Source organism: Engystomops pustulosus, chromosome 1, assembly GCF_040894005.1.
Source record: "Engystomops pustulosus chromosome 1, aEngPut4.maternal, whole genome shotgun sequence".
Classification (NCBI taxonomy): domain Eukaryota; kingdom Metazoa; phylum Chordata; class Amphibia; order Anura; family Leptodactylidae; genus Engystomops; species Engystomops pustulosus.
In genome coordinates this window covers 122,241,095-122,262,678 of record NC_092411.1, presented here as the reverse complement: position 1 = coordinate 122,262,678, position 21,584 = coordinate 122,241,095, and the positions used below count along the sequence as shown (strand labels likewise).

Here is a 21,584-nt window from a genome sequence, read left to right as displayed (position 1 = left end):
CTTCTGGTAAAACCTGTTTTATGATCCCTGTAGTATCTGAATAACCGTTTGTGGTTCGATGTCATTTTATCAGCATATACTACATAGTCAAATGATGCCCATTAACAAATTATATTACCGTATATACTTGCTGACCTGAGTATAAGCCGATGCACCTGATTTTACAGAAAAAAACTGGGACAACTTAGTGACTTGAGTGTAAGCCCGGTGTGGGAAATGCACCTGCTACTCTCTAATACAATGTCCAGTAGTGTCCCGTCAAGAGTAATGTAGTCCAATCCGCCCGCTCCAACGTAGCGCCTGGCCTGCCGCTCCAACGTAGCGCCTGGCCTGCCGCTCCAACGTAGCGCCTGGCCTGCCGCTCCAACGTAGCGCCTGGCCTGCCGCTCCAACGTAGCGCCTGGCCTGCCGCTCCAACGTAGCGCCTGGCCTGCCGCTCCAACGTAGCGCCTGGCCTGCCGCTCCAACGTAGCGCCTGGCCTGCCGCTCCAACGTAGCGCCTGGCCTGCCGCTCCAACGTAGCGCCTGGCCTGCCGCTCCAACGTAGCGCCTGGCCTGCCGCTCCAACGTAGCGCCTGGCCTGCCGCTCCAACGTAGCGCCTGGCCTGCCGCTCCAACGTAGCGCATTGCCTGCCGCTCCAACGTAGCGCATAGCCTGCCAGTCCAATGTAGCGCATAGCCTGCGTATTTGTGCATGACCTGGCTGCAACACACAACTGCAATGTCAGCAGCACACGAGGAAAGAAGAAGAGCTCCCCGGGGCGTCGGAATGGTGAGTACTCAGTTTATTTTTTTTGTACATAAATTGTGCTGAAAAACTCAGCTTATACTCAAGTATATATGATATGTATAACATGCCATTTTAGTAGTCATTTCTAAGCTTTACCCTGCACAGCACTGCTACTATAAGAGCACATGTAGCAACTCAATCCTACTCAAGTTAATCTAGTGCCACATTAACACCGTTTTATAATATGAAACTATAATATAAAAAAAAAAAAATGTTCATTAAATGGAAATTAAAGGAAATCCCCCAGTTAAAACAACAAAAGGCTACAAATACTCCCCTCCAGTCCTCTTCACCTTGATCCCGGTGCTGTCTGTCGCCAATATTAACAAGGCCGGATCACCTAGAAAATTAACAGCATGGAGAGCAGGGACAAGACATACGGTGCTTTGGGATGCCAATTAATGCACGCCTTGGGAGAGGGAGCATGGGAGAGCAAGGTGACTTCACGCCTCTCACATGACGTCACCTCCCTCTACCGGAAGCGTGCATAATTAGCAGCCAGGAGCACCGAACATCTTGTCTCTGCGCTCAGTGCTTCTAATTAGAAGTTTCTTTTCTAGATGATCCGGGCATGTGAAGATTAGGGACTGACAGCCCCAGGATCAAGATGAAGAGGAGTGGAGGTCAGTATTTGTAGCCTTTTTTTTCCCTCTGGTTGATTACTTTAAATTTAACTGAATACTATAGAATTCTAAATTGTCAGTGGCCACCTCTTTGCATTAATACCCATCCTTGAACAATCCTTTGCTGTAATGCTAAAAAATGTGACCCTTCTTTTCCTAATTGTACAACTAAAGGAATATAGAAGCAAGCAAACACCTTCACTGGATTTACATTGTACTTCAAAAAGAATATATTAACTACTTGTGGATGTCCAAAGGTGTGTAAATGTAGGCTTTCCTAACAGTTTGTGGACCACCCCTACACTACTACTAAGAGATATATAATACCTCTGTGTGTACAGCCAAACCTTCAAATATACTTAATTTATATGCAGGTAAAACATGTAAAGAAAGGAGAGGTTGACCAGTAAAATCAACAACTTCTTTGAAAACTGAACCAAAGAGTGAGTCTTTGTTTTCCTTTTTTGTGGTTTTTCCATTGTAGGGAATCTTCTAATACATTAGTATACAATGCCCATATTAGTGAAACTGAATCTGATTCATTAAAATAGGCTGATGCCCAGTAATAAATAAAGCATTTATTTTTTTGGTACATGTTTCATTTTCAAAAAGCCTACTGCATCCATGGCTTGTTAGCGCTTTAACCAGATCTGCACCTCAATTAGAATTCTCCCACGTTGCTTCTGAATTTGGTAAAGATTACAGCATACTGTGGTGATACGTGCTAGCTTTAAAGCTTTGTAAACCAGTCATTTTGCTCTAGCCGCCTACACATTTAAATTTTAATTTCAACGCCAACTATGCTATGATATTAATCAAGCCATTTTATTTATTATATATTGCAATCAGAATGAAACCCACTTTTCCTTGCAGCCCCTCAAGGCATGAAAAGATTATACTGATATGGATCACAGGCTGCTGCTCCTTTCTGGGAGAGATGCTTAAAAGCAAACTGAGCTATGTGAGGCAGAACTACTGGGCTGAGATTATAAATGTAGGGTTTCTTCACATAAATTACATCCTAAAATGCAGGTATTAGGTGGGTGACGGATGAGCAGATGAAGATTCACACTGAGTAAATTAATTACAAACTCGGTGATAAACAGAATTGAAACTTGAGCCAAGGATAATGAAATTACATGCCTTTTTTCTTCCCTACTGCTCCTCTTGTGCTGAAAGAAGATTATTTTCTAGAAAGAAGTGTAGGGTGATCACATTAACAGCAGCTATAACCATTTTGCAAGAAAATATCAAGCAAAATGTGTCAGTGAGTTGTCAGCCATAGTATAAAAAAAAAAAGTAGCAGCAAGATGTGTAACCTATATCTCACAAACGCCATTACAGTTTGCAAGCAAGTTTTATATTCACAACACAATATATATATATATATATATATATATATATATATATATATATATATATATATATATATATATATATATATATATATATATCTCCATCTTGCAGTTTTCACACTGCCTCCTAGTCTTGTCAGATGCTATCCATTTTCATGTCAACCCCTTTACACCATCTGGCTACACACGTCCTATTTGAACATGACCTGTGCAGATACCATGTGCTAAAAATATGAAAACAAGAATTATTTTCTTTATCTTCATGCATTAAAGTGTTAAGAAATTTCATCAATAAGCTAAAACGTTCTAAAATTAGGTATTTGTAAAATAAAAAAAATATTTATAAAGATTGTATAGCCTTTAAAAAGTGATAATGCAGATGTGCTCTAAATGGCACAGTTTCCTTCCAATGGACGTGTGCCCATAAAGCAGTTTACCAAGTGTGGGGTAATGGCAAATTTTATGGCGTACATTTACCCATAAAAATGACAATTTCAAAATTCTAATCAACTGTATGAAACACTTTAGGGGTTAATAAACTTAATAAAAGCTGTTTTACATACTTAAATGGGTGCACTTTCTATAATAAGGCAAATTATGGGGCTTTACTATTATTTAGGGCTCTCAATGTGCATTTTGTTTTGTTTTTTATCAAATATTTTTTAGGGCTCTCAATGTTAGGTGAAAACTGAGCAGGTCCCTCAAAAGTATAATTTTGCATTTTGAACGAAAATGTAAAAGCCTCTAAACCCCATAACATTCTACAAAAATGAGAGAACGCTTAAAAAAGAATTCCAACCTAACTTACATTTACTGAATGTCTGCTTTATCAAGTTATTTTGGTGTTATGTCTATGTGTTGGAAAAGTAGAACATTTAGAACATAGAGAATATTTCTAATTTTTAATAATATAAATTTTTTTCAAAACATATCACCCAAATAATTTAACTGACACAAAGTACAATGTGTCACAGGAAAACACAGTCTTAAAATCGCCTGAATAACCTCAAAACTTTCCAAAGCTGCAACCACTTATAGTGACATGTCAGATTCAAACAAATGGGCAGCGACATGAAGTTGTTAAGGGGTTAATGTAATATCCGAATTGAGATTCTATGTCAGAATTCCCGACAGTAACTTTAAGAATGGATATCTCTTGTTCTGCTTCACCTGGAAACACAATCCTTATATTAAATTAAAATGAAGATTCTCCCATATATTAGGACACCAAAATGGTGATGGAAAATGGTGATGGATTGACACTGTACATAATTCATAATATATTTTGGTAGAGGTTTTTACCATTTTAAAAACATTTTTAATGGGGGAAAAAAGAGCTGAGGATGTTGTGTGGACAGGGGAAAAGTGGTCCATAGTTAATTTTAGTGATAAAAGCAAGTTTAATTTATTTAGATCTTATGGGAACATTGGGGCAAATTTATAAAAAGTGTTCTAATGTTAGACAGTGCATAGTTAGACTAGACAGTCTTAATCTGTAGCTTATTCATATAAGCTTCTAGTGCTGGGTGATAAATGTAGACGGTCAAGTCCAACTCTGCATCTCCAATTTGTTAGCTTACTTTACTCCAGAAAATTAGGACATAATTCTGTCAGGTCAACAGTATTTTGGTTAGTTCTTTAAAAAACATCAGGAGATACTGTTACCTAGGTTATTGCAGGTGGTTGGAGAATCAGCGGAGCAAGGTACCCTCCCACCATCAAAGCGGGAGGCAATAGTGGTGTTAGTGCCAAAGCCAGGAAAAGACCTGAGGAACCCGGACTCATACCATCCGATATCCTTGCTCACTGTCAATATTAAATTATTAGCCAAAGCCCTGGCCAATCGTCTCCATAATGTAATCACTTCACTTGAGCACACAGACCAATCGGGATTCATGCCGGATAGGTCCACGGCGGTCAATATAAGAAGATTATATCTTAATATTCAGGCAGAGGGACATGGAAGGACTGGGAGGGCGGTTCTCTCACTTGACGCTGCCAAAGCTTTTGATAGCGTCGAGTGGGATTTTTTATGGGCCGTTCTGAGTAGAATAAGCTTCAGCCCTAATTTTATTAGAAATGTCCAGTTGTTATACAATGGGCTGGTTTCCGATACCTTTGAACTGGAGAGAGGGACGCGACAGGGCTGTCCGCTCTCTCCGTTTTTGTTCACGCTCACAATAGAACCTTTAGCGGCCCTACATAGAAACACCACAGAATTGCATGGATTTGCAGGTGGAGACAGGGAAGAACGTGTCTCTCTTTATGCTGATGACCTATTGATATATCTTGGCGACACAGATAGGTCCCTCACAGGAGCAATAGACATAATTAATACTTTTGGATAATACTCAGGATTCAGTATTAACTGGAACAAATCAGTCCTACTTCCTCTTGATCCTATCCCGGGGGACCCTCATACTCTGGGTTCTCTACAGGTGGAATCTAAGATCAAATACTTAGGGGTAATGGTAACTAAGCAACCAAAGGATTATATAAAGGACAACTTAGAACCGCTACTTTCTCGTTTTTTGACCAAGATTCAGATGTGGTGTAAATTACCTCTCTCCCCGAGGTAGGCAGAGGCAATTTAGTTAAAATGGTCCTAATGCCGCAGCTTTTGTATATCTTACACAATTCTCCGGTCTGGATAGCGCAGTCATATTTCCACAAAATTTAAGGTCTGTTTCGCAAATTGATTAGGAAGGGACAGCAGGCGCGAATTAGCTTAGATACGCTTCAGCGGAGTAAAACAGATGGTGGACTTGCTATTCCTAGTCCATGGTTATACTTTTTGGCCTCGCAGATTCAGCATTTTGCGGGCTGGGGTAGGAAAGAGGGAGTTAACTCAGCTAGCAGACTGATTATGTCATGGACTGGGTTCCCCACCCCAGCACACGCCCTTGAAGCCAGCTTTGAAGGTGGTCAGTTATATAAGAAATCTACTTTGGTATTAATGGAGAAGATATGGACCAAGGTGAAAGCTATTCCGGGAGTCCCCGAATATACCCCCTTTAGCCCTATATGGAGAAACCCTGCTTTACCCGAAATTTTCCGCTTAGAAGGTTTTTCACCGTGGGAAAACAAAGGTATCATTACTATAGAGCAGTGATTTTCAACCAGTGTGCCGTGACACATGGTCGGGTGTGCCGCGGGGAAATTTCCCCAAACTATGGTGCCCCCTGTGTTTTGTTTCCCGGCAATGCGCAGCGATGCGCAGTCACGGCTTCTGACAATGTAGGAGACGTGTACAATAACACATGCGCAAGCTTTGAACCTCGTGCGACAAAATGACGTCACCGAGGCCGACGCATCATCCTGAGAGCGGAGAGACTCCCGCATTTGCCCACCGCCAAGGTAATGCCCACCAGTAATGCTGACTATATGAGCTTTTGCCTGAGTATATGAACTGTTGGCAAAATACTCAGCATATGAGCTGGTACTTTTAGTACTCCAGCAGTATACTGCATATAACAATGAGAAATGTAAAATGAGAAATACTATAGTCATGAGGCTGGAGTACTACAAGTACCAGCCCATATGCTGAGTATATGAGCTGGACTTGTACTCTGGCCTCATGGCCTTAGTACTTCTCATTGTACCCCTATATTTTGCAGTACATGAGCCACAAAATAATCAGCACCATATACTAAAAACAGGGAGAAACTGAGAACTGTTGAGGAAGAGCTTTGTGTGTGTCTTTCCACCATTCCTGCCAGGATATCCCTTTTGTGTTTATCGAAACAGGCCCAGGTTTCACTCTGAGTGAGTAAAATAAATTTAGAATCTATATTATTAACTATATGTATAATATGACTGTTTTAGTGTCATTTTGGTTGGTGGTGTGCCCCAGGATTTTTTAAGTATAAAAAGTGTGCTGCGGCTCAAAAAAGGTTGAAAATCACTGCTATAGAGGATCTATGCTCTAACGGTATGTGTAAAACATTTGAGGACTTGAGTAACACCCATCAACTACCACAGGCATGGTTCTACCAATACCTCCAGTTGCGACATGCATATGACACTCAAAACCGTGCAAGTCCAATAACACTAGGGCCTTGTGGAGCCCTTAATAGAGTATTGACGACCACTACAACCAAAGGACTGATCTCTTTTTATAATGTGGTTCTGTTGAACAAATCCCTGGGTGACACACAGATTAAAAGCCACATTAAATGGGAAAGAGATATAGGTCCTATATCGGATGAGCAATGGTCAGATTGCCTAGAGATTTATCTCCAAGTGAGGCTCATAGAATGTCCCATCTCCTCATGTTACATAGGGCATATAGATCACCACAGTTGCTACACCAAATAGGGGTCCGTGAGGAAGCGGGTATCCTGCACATGATGTGGGAATGTGGGGAATTGGAAAATCTTTGGAAAGAAGCATTGGAAATATTGGGCAGGGTATTCTTGGTCACTATACCAGCTACACCTTTCTCCTGTCTGTTTGGAATTTTGGATATAGACAACTTATTAACACTTCAAACCGTGGGGATTCAGAGGTCCCTATATCAAGTAAGAAAATTGATAGCTGCACACTGGATTAGGCCACAACCTCCATCTGTGAGGGAATATATAAGTAGGGTTAATAATGTGCTCACCATGGAATATGGTTCTTACTTGAAAAGAAACCCCATAGCTAAATTCGAAAAAATTGGGGGGAAATGGATGGATACGCCAGGTCTGCCTTTGCAACTGCTACTACAAATAAGGACGAGTATGCAATACCAGCTTTCTCTAGCCTCATAGACAAGTTAGATAACTTGCTGATATTGTAAGATTAGGAGGAGTAACATTCTTGGGCGCATATGCCCTACCCTTGGGAGCTGACTCTGGGGGGGGGTGGAGGTCACTTTTGGTCGAGCTACTCGTAGGAGAGCCAGAAATCGGTCTAAAACCCTATATCAATGTGGTGCAGACAGTTTTTCAGCACAAACAGAATTCTGTCTTAGACAGATTAATAAATCTGAAGAAAAGAGCGTTTCCAGCTCAAATGGAGGAAAGTCAAAGCCTTTATTTCAACTCAACATGGCATCCGATAGCATATTTACAGGTCATAGGGCAAAAATCATCGTGTTTTCAGCACAAGTTGTGCTCTTACCCATGATTATTTCAGTAGGAGGGTGAGAGCGACAACTAGCATGTTAAATACCCGCTCTGGTAAGTAGAATAATAAAGTAGAGGAATAATAATCTTTATTTATATAGCGCCAAATAGTGATACAGGATGGGTTAGTAAACAGAGCTGAAATTTCATGCAGTTCACGAGTGTGATAGACTTGCCTAAAGAAATGGGTTTTAAGGGCACGTTTTGGAGATTGGGTATTAGTCCAATAGTCCAGGAAAGGACACTCCAGAGAATTGGTGCAGCTCGGGAGAAGTCCTTGGGAAGTGCATGAAAGGTTTGAGTTAAGGTAGATTACTAACTGATCGAAGAGCATGGGTTGGGCAAAAGGGATGGGACAGGATAGAGAGCTGCAGCATTATACAGAGCTTTGTGGATGAGGGTGATTATTTTAAACAGAAGACGGTCAACCAGTCCATTGACTGGCACAAATTTGTTCTCATAAATGAGCCCGGCTACTGCATTAAGAATAGACTGGAGAAGAGCGAGTTTAGTTGAAGACCGATTAGTGGGTAGTTACAATAGTCTAGTTGAGAGTAAATCAGAGAAACAATTAGCATTTTAGAGGTTTCAATCGAAGAAATTGGCAGATTCTGTAGATATACGCATACGTTGAAGATATATAAACAAATATGCCTTTCGGAGTTATACAATCGCATTGAGAAACACTGATCAGAGCAGCACTCACATGACGCATATCCTGAAGTGACATAGAGGGGAATTTATCATATGCCAGAGCTTGTGTGCGGACATATGATAAAGGCCTCACTCCAAGTAAATCTCTTGATGTACCTGAGGCCGCCAAGCAAATGAAAAACTTTTGCATAAAAAGCAATTTTTTTAAAAGTACATAGGCACACTCTGCTGGTGGCCATGCCACCTTCACGCCCAGATGGCGTGGAAGTGACAGATTATAAAAATTGCAAATTCTTAATTCAGTGGTTTTAGGCAAGAGGCATGCGAGCATGGGAACATGCCCCTAATAGTTTCTAGGAGGACTGTGAAAGAGGTTTACAGCATCCCTGAACTTTTTTTTTTATTACTGATCAAAGCAGCACAATTTAAGAAATGCATATGAAAACAAATTTGGGTAGTGAATCAAACCCATTACTGCATTCCTGAACTTGATTCTGCAGGGGCACGTTACACATGCTCTACAGCATCACTGTTCTTATTGGTTATCAGAGACATAGTATTAATTTTTTTATTTTAAGACGTTCTGCGAATATTGTACCTGCTGTAGAGTGTAAATGTAACAAAGTCTGGATACAGAACATATAACATAGTATCAAGGTTGTTTTAACAGTAATGTGTGACTGGTAAATAAAATAAATACCTTCATCGCTATTTGCCTGCTGTTTAACCACCGTCATTAGTGATCTCGAAGGAGGTTTACCAAGTGGAAGTCGCCAACTTTTTGCTCTTTGTTGTCTTTTACCATTGTTTTCTGACCAACCCTATAATCACAAAAAGGCTTAGTATGTTATTCAAAATAAAAACCCTCCAACAATTTGTAGGTTATAAATTATCTCCAGAAGTACAGGATAGTAAAGTTGGATAGACACTTACAACGTTTTGCTTTTTTCTTTCGTCAAAGAAATCTACCATCAAAATCAAGCAAGGATAAACCATGGGCACTTACTCATAGATTCAAGTACTGTGACAGTGTTAATCTTCTTTTGTATTTGTTATCCATCGCCGTCTTCCTTCGAAACTCAACTTTTAAAATTATGATAATGAGTCTGAGGTGGGCGTTTTCAGAGCTGTTCAGTGATGTAGCGTCACAGGCTGTTAAGATGAGCAGAACAGGTCTTCCCCTCCCCCTTCTCTCTCACTCCTTCCTCTGCCTGTGTAATTAAGCAGCAGTAGGAAGTGCATTGGGAGGGAAGGCATCACTGAAATGCTCTGGAAACAACCACCAGGGGCCCTCGGGCCCATTAGCATAATCGAAAAAGCTTATTTTAGAAGGACGGAGGGCACAGATTACAAATATAAAAGATTACCACAGTCAAGGTGCCTGGATCTATGAGTAAGTGCCCCTGGTTTATCACGATGGATTTCAATGGTAGATTTTCTTTAAAAAGATTGTGTATTTGTAGAAAACTCAAACACTGCATTTGTGCACTGGAATCTAGAAATCATGTAATACTGAAGGCATGTGTGTTTCTGATCTCATAAAATAGACTACAATATGCTTGACTGTGGCTTATCTTAACAATTATCAAATTATTAGTTTAACAAAATAAAATAAATAAAAAAGAAGAAGAAAAGGTTAGTACACAAGAAAAATTATCTAAAAATGCTCCTCTTAGCAAAAATGGTATGTCTGATTTATAGCTAGTACATCAGAAGAGGAAACATGATGTACATGGAACCTCTATACACATGACAGGTTACCTGTCATACATGATGCTCACTGTAGCCCAGTGATTTATGCTGATAGTTGTTAATTTTACAAGTCCAGCAGACAGGCTGTCAGGGCTGTACAATCAAATCTATCTTGGTTTATAGTGATTAATGTTCTGTCTGATTCAGTAAACGAACAAGTATAATACCATCCCTGAAACATTAATGAGGTTAGAGCTTTTACTGCTAAAGATCTGCTAACAGCTTCTCAACAGGACTGAGCATAAATAAATACAATAAAATGATTGTTGCTTACACACAAATTGGTTTGTTCAGAGCTCTGGATTCCTTCATCCATCAAGCTAGGAACTTCACCAGGCTCTAGGCCACAATCGGCAACCTCAAGGTCACTGACATCATCCGCATCTGCACCACTTGAAAAGCTGCAGGTCTCTTCTTTCTCCAATGTCTCTACCTCCAAAAGATGATACGTTTGGGTTTTCTGAATATAAGCTTTCTGGTCATTTTCTTCCATGGAATCTTCTACTTTAACAGGAGAAGACTGAGCAAAAGAACCGCACAACTCTGCCAGCCCTGAAGCAGCCAAACTGAGGTCATGGTTATCTATTTCTTCTGGTTTTGTGTCTTTAGCCAAAGGAATAGGAAAACAACCTGCACACCAAATAAAATAAGTTTACTAATACATACGGAACAGATGTGGGTAACCACACTTATGTAAAAGTATTTGCCACAATGGAAAAAGAAATGTTCTGAGGGGGATTGGAGAATTGAAAACACAATTACAGCTTTAGATTTTCAGTCAACCCTTTAACTCCTTGAAGGAAACCGACCACCACTGATCTACCTATCAAGCTTGCTCTCTGTGTATGCAGCTGTGTAGCACCAGCTCTGGCTACTCCAAGTCCCAGTTTTAACCCTTTGAGATCCTCATAGTAATTAAAACAAAATGGAAATGTAATTCAAAATGGTCTAATTTTGTTGGCAATGTGTTCATTGAGCTGTAAAATTTACACATTTACAAAAAGACAAAAAAATAAAGAAAACCCATCTTAAAATGTGCAATGCTATTTCTCCCAAGTACAAAAGGCACCCCTACATGTGGAAATTACTTGTATGGGTGCAAGCGAGGAGCAGAAAGGAAAAAGAGCCATGCAGTTTGGCCCTACAGGATCCAAACTACATGGCTCTCCTTCCTTTCTGCGCTCAAGTGGCGTAAGAGGTTTTTATTTGGTTCATGGGCGCACTTTTGTGAAGCTATAAAGTGTTGGTTTTTTAATTAATGTTGCCATGTCTTATTTTTTGCGAGAGGAGATGCATTTTTTTATGATACTATTTTGAGATGGCTATGCCCTATTGAAAAAATGTATTAACTGATTGTATAATCAAAAATTGATTTTTGTCATTTGTTCACCACAAACACAAAGTTATAGGTTATCTTTATTATATGGGTTAGTAGGATTATGGCAATAACAAATTTCTAGATAATTTCCTACATTTCACAAATTTTGGAGAATAAAATTTAATGTCCGGAAAAACCTATAGTTGTTCATTGCCATTTTCAAAGTGGCATAACACTTACTTTTTGTGCTATACAGCTTGTTTTTGTTGCGGAACACGTATTACCATTTTGATATAGATATATATTTATTTTGCTTTTATTATTTAACCTTATTTGTCTGACTACGGGAGATTAACAAGCAGTCGTCTGATTGCTTGTTCAGGTCCAACACCCTGCAATACTGTATTCCAAGGTATTAGAATAGCATAGGCTGACACAGTGCATGTAAAGGTCCTGCCTGTGACTGGATTTTACCAGAGCATATAATATGGACAGGTATGGGATCTTAGATCTGCAACAATAGGAATTCCACCCCTTGAGAACATTACAGGGTGCATATTGTGGGGGAATCCTTCTGTGTTGACCCAGTTTTGCTCGATACTACTACAGGTCCGATCATGAGCTTAACCTGCATCGGCTCCATGACGTACATGTAATGCATGAAGCTCTAAGTTCTAGTACTCCATGCAGTACATATCCATTAAGAAGAACTATGGGGTTAAGGACTTTTGCTAATGGGATTTCGCTTTTGCATTTCCCTTTTTGACTCAGAGCTTTAAAAAATCCACAACTTTTATTTATTTTTTCAGTTTACAGAGCTATTAAAGGGCTGGTTTTCCATGTAAATTGTACAGTGATGAGGATATTAAATATTCCATGCTGAGAATCTGGAAAACAATTCCAAGTGTGGTGAAACTGACAAAAAAACACATTTGCACCATTTTCTTGTGAGCTCCGTTTTTATATCTTTTTTATAGGTTTAAGTATATTTACAAAGTGTAAATCTTTTGTACGTAAAACAAAATGAATCATTTTGCCATATTCTGCGGCCCATAACTTTTTCAAACCTTAGTGTACAAATCTGTGCATTGCACAATTTGTTGTAGGATGACTTTTCATTGCTACCATTTGAGGGACTGTAATCTTTTGATCACTTTTTTTATTCTTATGTGTAGTAAAATGGCAAAAAGTGGTTATTCAGTGATTTGGGCACTATTCTCCATCAAGTCCCAGGTGCCCCCTGGCAGCTTTGCCTTCAACATCTGTGCCAGAACCCTCTGTGGGCATTAGCAGGATGCATTTATATGTATCAATACGTCCTGGTGTAATAAGGGGTTAAAAGTACATGGGAGGGTAGTTACATCATTTGGAAAACGCTGAACATCGACAGTACCTGGCTTCTGCCAATATGCTCACTCCTCAGTGAAGAGGGGAAGGTAAAGGGAGCTGCATCGCACTGTATGACCATAAAGTGGGATAGATAATGCCTCTCTGTTGAATCTACCCTACATATCCTTTCAACTGAAGGCTGCAATAAGATGTGAACATAGCCCAAGGTTCTGCACGTGCTTCCAGTGAATAAGCTGCATGGGCATGCATTGCAGACCCCGGGAATGTAAAAAAGAAAGAGTATGTCTTCATCTTCTGTGACCAGGGAATTTCATGTCATACTTTCTTAACAAGAACCTCTACAATCTCCAGTATGAAACAATAATAATAATAATAACTGTTGACATATAAGTCTGTTTATAAAGCTATACCTTTAAACCAAGGTAAAGAAAAAGAAAATTATTGCTTTGGTGTACAGTAATAGTTTTCCCCTTCACATGTTTAGTCTTAATATTATTCATTCAGCTGAAAAAAAAAAAAACCTCTCCACCATTATTTTCTTGCATCTCAGATGTAATTTTCTTGCCTCTGCCTACTGTAAAAACAGCTGAATTTCCTTTTTTAACATAAATAAATATAACAATACCATTGAGCTGTAGAGAGTGCTAATATGGTCCTGACCTTCCAGTAATGAAAGCCACCTTAGATTTTTCATAAGAATTCAAGTAAAATGCATTTAAGGTGCTTGTATACTTTGTAGTCTAAAAGAAACGAGTGCATATCATAAAATTTGATTTGAGTAACAGAAATAAGTCTTCAGGGGTTTTATATTTTGAGCCGGGCTGTTTATTATCTAAATTTTACAAGTGAAACTCATAATTTACTACACTTCAAGCTTTGCCACAATGAACACAAGGAAGACGACCATACAGAACTACCTACAACTTATCAAAGAAACCAAATCAGTCCTCATCTCACCTGGGGCCTGGATATTGTTCAATAAACTGTGATCCAGATGCACTCCTCTAATGTTCTTCTCATCCCCCGAAGGCACTTCTTTGTTTACTAGCACTGCATTTTCTGTGAGTTTTTCATTGACCTTGAAACCATCTGTTGCAGCTTCAGTAGCTATGATTTCTGCCCCGACTACCATGGTTGATACTTTCTTGTCCTCCTGAGTCTTAAGCTTCTTAGAACGAGATGTGGTATGCTGAAGGCTGTAATGGAAGATACTGCTGTCAGATTAGAATGTCTGGTGTGGATAAGATAAAACAGCTTTTAATATAAACGCCTTTCACCTTAATAAAATAGCACAAAAATGTCATTTTTTTTGTCTGCTGATAGTGTTTAGAATTTATTATGTTACAGATCACAGTTTGATTCAGAGACTTCCTAAGCCTCTATCAAACTTTTCAAGTTCTAAAAAGGTTGGGATGAATAACCTTTGGGACTCTGCTATGACATAAGGTGAGCATGAATACAACCAAAGAAAATTGCATCAGACAATAGAGTGCTTGACACATAGCACAGAATGTTTTTAAAAGAAAAGGTGTACAAATATTAATAAAAAATATTTTATTTTGCTTACAAATTGTGTTTTTAAAATCAAAATCAAGTATGGGTAAACAAGGGGCACTTGGTAGATCCAGGCACTGCGACTTTGGTGATCTTCTTATATTTGTTATCCATGGTCTCCTTCCTTCTAATGTCAACTTTCAAGATAATGCTAATGAACTGGAAAGGATTATGGGGGTGTTACAATAGCCCCTCTGTGCTGCACCTTAACATGATGCTTGTCTGTCTCTACCTCCCTCTACCTGATGTAATCTCACTGCACCGCAGGAAGTTTTAGCACCCTGGGGGGATGCTCCATGCACACCACTACAGCCTGTAAAGCTGCAGCACAGAGGGGGATCTAATACCAATCCCCGGAGCCATTTAGGCTTATAAGCAGCATTGGATAATAATGTAGGCAGTACAGATGAGGGTCCATGGCCACCCAAACCAATCACTAAATTTTAAATGGATAAAAACCCAATAAATCTTTGTACATCTGTTCTTGCTTTCAATACACTTGTACACTAGCCATTTCAGGACCTTTGAGGTTCTCAAAATGGTCCTGGAAGAACAGAATGAAAGTAGGCAGAAGGGACGTATCCTCCATTCACCAAGAAGCTTGATTCTATTACCATATGTAGGAAGTGAATTCCAGACGTGTAGGGGCCATAATAATTCATAAGGCCCATGGGAGTCTTAACTTAACACTGCTCATTAGCATAATTCTAAAGGTTCATTTTAGAAGGATAACAAATCTAAGAAGATTACCACAGTCATGGTGCCTTGAACTAAAGGAACACTACACTAATAAGTGGATCAATATCGCTGCATTAATCATGTTTCTTCACAAAAGAAATATACAATAAGAATGAGCTAAGGTTTATAATTTTTACTATCTTCACATCTAGAGAAATAATGATCACATTACTCATACAACATGATCTGTACCATAATGTCTACTAACCCCTTACCGACGTGTGACAAGCTGCACTCTTTCCATACAAGGTGAGTGTTTAGTGCATATTGCAGCCTAACACCCACCAGTAATACCGGTGGTGGATACTGGCATCGATCGCGGGTGTTAACACTGTGAATGCCTCAGGCAATACTTGGGCACAACCATCTTGGATTTGATTGCCGGCCCCTGTGAAGTCATCAGGGGGACAGCTATAAGTTACTATGACAAACTTGGGTCATACAAAGAGGCCTATTTTTCCGGAACTTTACTGCGGGTGGTGGCAGGGAGCCAGGTAAAGTTTGATGATGGATATTTTGTGAACAAAGTAAGCCACACATTTGATAAAAACACCATTGCTATCTACACTATAGGAACCTGTCACCAGTGAAAAATACCCCTCTGGTGACAGGTTCCCTTTAACTCATCAATTACAATGTTTTATGGTGATAAATACTGTTTTAATGAAATTTAATAACGTTAAGACCACCCTACATAATCAACCCACTATCAAATCTGTACCACTCAAAATATCAGAAAAGGCTTTTAGGTAGATTGTTAACCCCTTGACTGCTTGACTGACATCCTGTATAGTGGTGTGAGGCTGTATAATGAAAAGTTATAGCAGAACATGTCAGGTACTTGTGTAGCTGATGTCTGTGTCTCTGCATATTAGGAGGATGCAGTATGTCAGCAGATGCAGCACATACACTAGCAATGCTTTACTATACATTACACACAGACATGAGCAGGGGGAGGAGAGGGGAGGGGGAACAGGAGTGACATCACTGCCTCTCACCATGTGACCAGCCTCATTTACATAATAAAGAAAATATGATTTTATAATGATTAATGTATGAAATAAGAAGATAAAGGCTGTTATGGGATCCTTGTCAGCTGCTCCAAAAGGTAGTGGTGACAGGACAAGTGACACAGACCTGATGACAGGTGTCCTTTAAGCCTGTAACAGAAAATAGCGTCCAAAGTCGAAAATTAAATATTTGTGCCATGTTGAAAAATATCAAAAATTCATTTAAGTGTGATGGTAGCATTGAAAATGTCATCAAAAGTCACAAAAAAAAAAAAAAACCCTACAAATACTCACCTCTGCTCCTTTTCATCTTGATCCTGGCACTGTCCGTTGCTAGACTTGGCACGTTGGGATCACCTAGAAAAGAAACTTCTCATTAGCTGCATGGAGAAGGGACAAAATGTCCGGCGCTTTGGGCTGCTAATTATGCTTGCCCTGGAGCAACGAACATCTCGTCCCTGCTCTCCATGCCGCCAGTTATAAGTTTCTTTTCTAGATGATCCCGGTGTGTCAAGACTAGCAACAGAAATCGACGGAATCAAGATGAAGAAGAGGTAAGTATATCTAGGTTTTTTTGTGCTTTTGGAGTGGTTGATTTTCTTTAAGGTAGGCTAAGAAAACAGTCAACAGCTCACAGCAGAGACTGCAGAATGGTTTAGGATTTCAAAAGGGTATTCCCACGAAGACAAAATTCTTAAATATACTCAAGATAACCAAATAACACATTCTCTAATTCACTGTTATATCACATTTCACAGATATAATTCCCACCTGTCTATCAGTCCTGATGTACACAATTTCGATTGCCCCCGATTCTTTAAAGGGGTTATCCGGGTTTAAAAAATTTCTTATGGCCGGGCTGGGGAGGGCTAGTTAAACATAATAAACATGGACTTACCTCCTCCGGCACTGCCGATGTCCCGCGCCGCGGTCCTTCGATCCGTGCCCCTGTTTGTTTACAGGGGCACGGAAGCCGCGCACAGGGAGTTTCCGGTCCTCGATGTGGACGGCTCCTCCCATCCGTCCCTATCTCTCAGTGTTGTAAGCGCTGGGAGATGGTGCGCATGGGAGCTTCCAGCCAGCCGGAAGCTCTCTGTGCGCACTTGTAATGAAACGGCGCACGGAGAAGACGGGCCACGGCGCGGGACATCGGCAGCACCGGAGAAGGCAAGTACATGTTTATTGTGTTTAAATAGCCCTCCCCAGCCCGGCCATAAGAAATTTTTTAAACCCGGATAACCCCTTTAATCTGAGTTTAGGATAGGGAGGACATATTGCTCTCCTGTTTGACGCTGCACTGAGCTGCTTTCTGCACCAAAGACATTGTGAGGAGAGTAAAGCTACAGGCAGATGAGGTCTTTATAAAGGGGAAGGAGGCATACAGCAGAGAAGTGTATGTTATGGCTGTGATAGTAGAGCAGAGAATGTTGTGTAATATGCATCTCATGGATCTCATTATCTCTCATCTCTATGTGTCAGAGACAAGTGAATGTTCAGAAGCTAAATGAAAGCGAATAAAAAACAGTACCCTAATAATCTAAACACATTGTGAGCACACATCTCATAGCGCAGAGCAATCATGACGTGATTCCTGCCCACACGCTGACCAAGGAGCTAAAAATACAATAAAACAGTGAAATTGTAAAGTAAGGGATTAAAAATTATCTTTTTTGTGTAATCATCACTAGGGAATCTAAATTTGAGAATGTTCTTTCATGAGCAACTAACAGTATTTCATTATGCTCCCTAAACACATGTATTTTTTCATTTACACAAGCTATGTAACTAATAACTAAAATATACCCCTTTAAAGCATTCTTCATTCTTCTTCTCCGTTTACTCATCCATGCCTTTACTTCTGGTGTTGTTTCTATCGTAGGTTTTGTGTGGTCAATAGTATAGATGTCTTTTCCTTGTTTCCAAATCTCATACTTCTCTGGTTGAAACATTTTTACAAATATGTCCATTGATATTTTCACCATGTCACTGCTGCATGAACACTGCAAATAAAAGAACAGAAACATTTATTAATATATTGAGTCAACATAAGAACATCTCAAGGGGGGTCCTAAAAGGTACCTAGATGGTGAGCTAACAATCAATGCTAGGACCACCTTTTTTAATTCTCAACAAATACAGTACAGAGATGTTACAATGAATTCTTTCTAGTTAAACTATATATCAATCTGCTCAGAGTATGCTACCTGCATATCAGACTGCATTATCCATCTGACAGGTGTCCTTTTATATAGAGCAACTTTTACAGACTCCAACTTTTTGCAGGTTTTGTAACTTTAAATTAGAAGTCACTCCAGCTTTTACACAACTAAACTACAATCATCTTAAGGTAGGGTAGGAAATACAATTTCTAGTATTTCCTCTTTTATATTAAAACCCATCTGTTTACCCAAGGAAAAAATTGCCTTCACCATTATTGATGTGTAAGATTCCAGCACTACCAGTGGAGCCGAACTATACAAGTCATCTATTCCTCGCCAACAAGCCATACTACACTACGAGGTGCTTTGTGGGTTTAACTTCTATTCCCATTCTTCCATTGTTTTTATTTTTATAAATGCTACTGTAACTGCCATCACTCTACTTATTGCACTTGAAAGTTCTGTTTCTTTACAAATTGTTCTGACCATTTTGTATAAAACCATACAAATTTAGGGCCGCTGAGTGAGTAGCACTTCTGCCTTGCAGCACTGGGGTCCGGGGTTCGAATCCCACCCAGGTAAACATCTGCAGAGAGTTTGTATGTTCTCTCCTTGTTTGCGTGGGTTTCCTCCGGGTACTCCTGTTTCCTCCCACACTCCAAAACATACTGTTAGGTTGTTTAGATTGTGAGCCCTATGGGGACAGGGACCAACTTGACAAGCTTTGTGTAGCGCTGCGTAATCTTTGTGAACTATGTAAATAAAGAATTATTATTATTATTAATATTATTACTAAATGCTGGTGACCGTGTTCCTTTAACCGATTCTAGCATGGAGTTTAGACAGTCCAATAAGCATAATTTGTGACGCAGCTTACTTTAGAGGGAAAAAAAAACCTCCTATTGAATTATTAGAGTGACATCTATTAACCTCTTGCCACTCCTGGATCTCTCTCCATGCCATAATAGTACATTGGAACTGAACCGTCACTGCTGGACAGAGCCTGTTCCATTCATGGTGTTAACCATTTAAATTCCACAGTTAAGTCGACAGTGGAGATAAAGTTTAAGATTATATTTATTGACTTTCACAAAACAAAATATGGAAATGGAGTTTTCAGTTTTAAAGCATAAATTGTGATTGTATCAAAGTACTTTAAAATGTAAGGTTATTTGCCATCTATAACAACAGTTTTTAACTAAAGCTGTTAAAAAAAAAAAAAAAAAAAAAAAGGGAGAGAGAAGAAATGGTGACAGACATGAGGTTATACACTGACGATGAGGAGATTCTATAGAAAAACTAAATACGTTCAATTCTATATGTTTGCAGAATGCAAATGCTTGTGCCTCAAAAGGGTTTTCTCAATTCAGCAAATAAACGTTATTGTTTGTTTAATGAAAAGTTGTACAATTTAGCAATATACTTTCTGGATCAATTCCTCACGGTTTTCTAGATGTCGGCTTGCTTTCATTCTATAGAAACGTTCTAGGTTTACTTCCAGTGCACAAAGGTGGTCACAAAGGTTCATGGCTCATTATAACCCACAACTCTGATTACTCTGTATGATACCAACGATCAGAGCACCATTGTGACCATGGTCAGATTTCTGTCCACTGCAAGTATATAACCTACGGTATGTATATAACAGTGCACATGTTCTACAGTAAACAGCATCAAAATCGGCAGCTCAGATAAGAAATATCAGGGAAGAGAGAGGAGACAGCACAATGACAGGACTAGGGATTTCTCATCTCCAATTCCTGCTTTTCACTTCCCCCATATGGTCTGCAGCTACTGGGACAAAACTGTGTAAGTATATAAATGCATATATCAGTGCATAAATTTGTGCATGTGTGTGTATGTGTGTTTGTGCAAGAGTGTACAAATGTGTCAATATACAAATATGTTTATTTTCTGTGGTGATGGGGAGCGCCGCCTCTCCTAGTTACGCCCCTACATACACACACACACACACACACACTACAGTATATCAAGGGTTACCATTTTACTTTTCCCCAAAGAATGCAGAAAGGCTTGGTACTGGCTTATACATGTTCTATTTTTTTCTAGTTCAGTTGCAATATTGAATGCTTTGCTGTGGACATTTTTTTATGTGGCATAATTTTAAGGAACTTAATTGATAATTCGCAGAAACAGGACTGATAAATGTTGGAATGGTTCAGATATGCAAGACAACTCAGCAGCATAAAGCTTGGAGGTTGTTGACACCAAACGGCCCCTGGTGTACACATACAGGTTCCATTTACTACAGAGGAATGACAAATGGCCTCTGAGGAAAAATTCTGTGGAAAACTTGTCAAGTCATGATAGGTGAAGGGTGAGAATGAGCCAGTGTGGCTAAATAAAAATATTTTTTTTGAGACGAGAGTCATGATGTGTATTATAATTTTAGCATTAAAATCTACAAATAACCTATTCCTTTCAATCCAAAAACTTTATCTGTATGCGTTATGGTTTGAATAAAGAGGACTACAAATATAACTAGAAATGGGCACATTAACATGCAGCGAATATAAAAAGTACACACACCTTGGTTTTTGATACACATAAAACAAAAAACATTTAATATCAAACAAATTATTTAGAGGTGGGGGGGAATTAGTATAATACACCCTCTTAACTGGGAATGTCGTTGTGTCCCTAATTAGCATATCACACAGTGGAGGAATTTATCATCAATGTCTGTCACGGGTGCTCCTACAACCCATCTCCCGGGTCGCAGGCGCACCTGTGCCCCTCTTCGCTGTTCCGGGTCCCACCCACCCCACGATCGAGCGATGACTCGGCCTCGCCTTCAAAAAATTAAAAGGGCCAGCGCACCGATAATTGGAGCTGGTCGGCCAGGCATACTACTTAAATTTCTAGCCCCTTCCTGTGCCCCTTGCCGGATCTTTGTGCCTCACAGCCTTAGAGAAACCTCCCTAGCGGTTATCCTGCGTTGCTGTGTCTCCTGCGTTCCAGCTCCTGAGTTCCTGTGTCCTGCTTTCCTGTGTGCCTGTATTCCCGTTCCCATCTGCCTGGACCGCATAAATTGTCACTTGACTGGATCAAAGGGGTTTGTTTGGAATAAAGCCACTACTGCCCAACACCAAAAAAAACATTATAAAGTGAGATGGAGGAGGGCATTCTGCTTTAGGGCTGTAATGCAG

The 21,584-nt window shown here is 39.7% G+C and overlaps 1 protein-coding gene across 2 annotated transcripts in view; it reads right to left on the bottom strand.

Moving 5' to 3' along the window:
- KDM4C (lysine demethylase 4C) overlaps positions 1 to 21,584 on the bottom strand; it is a 265,259-nt gene that overhangs the window by 119,314 nt on the left and 124,361 nt on the right. For both annotated transcript variants that reach the window (XM_072152230.1, XM_072152220.1), the window contains exons 9-12: positions 18,059 to 18,255; positions 13,911 to 14,149; positions 10,560 to 10,915; positions 9,234 to 9,354 (exon numbers count right to left, since the gene is read on the bottom strand). In XM_072152230.1, coding sequence (XP_072008331.1) covers positions 9,234 to 9,354; positions 10,560 to 10,915; positions 13,911 to 14,149; positions 18,059 to 18,255 — 913 coding nt within the window. The remainder of the gene's footprint in view (positions 1 to 9,233; positions 9,355 to 10,559; positions 10,916 to 13,910; positions 14,150 to 18,058; positions 18,256 to 21,584) is intronic.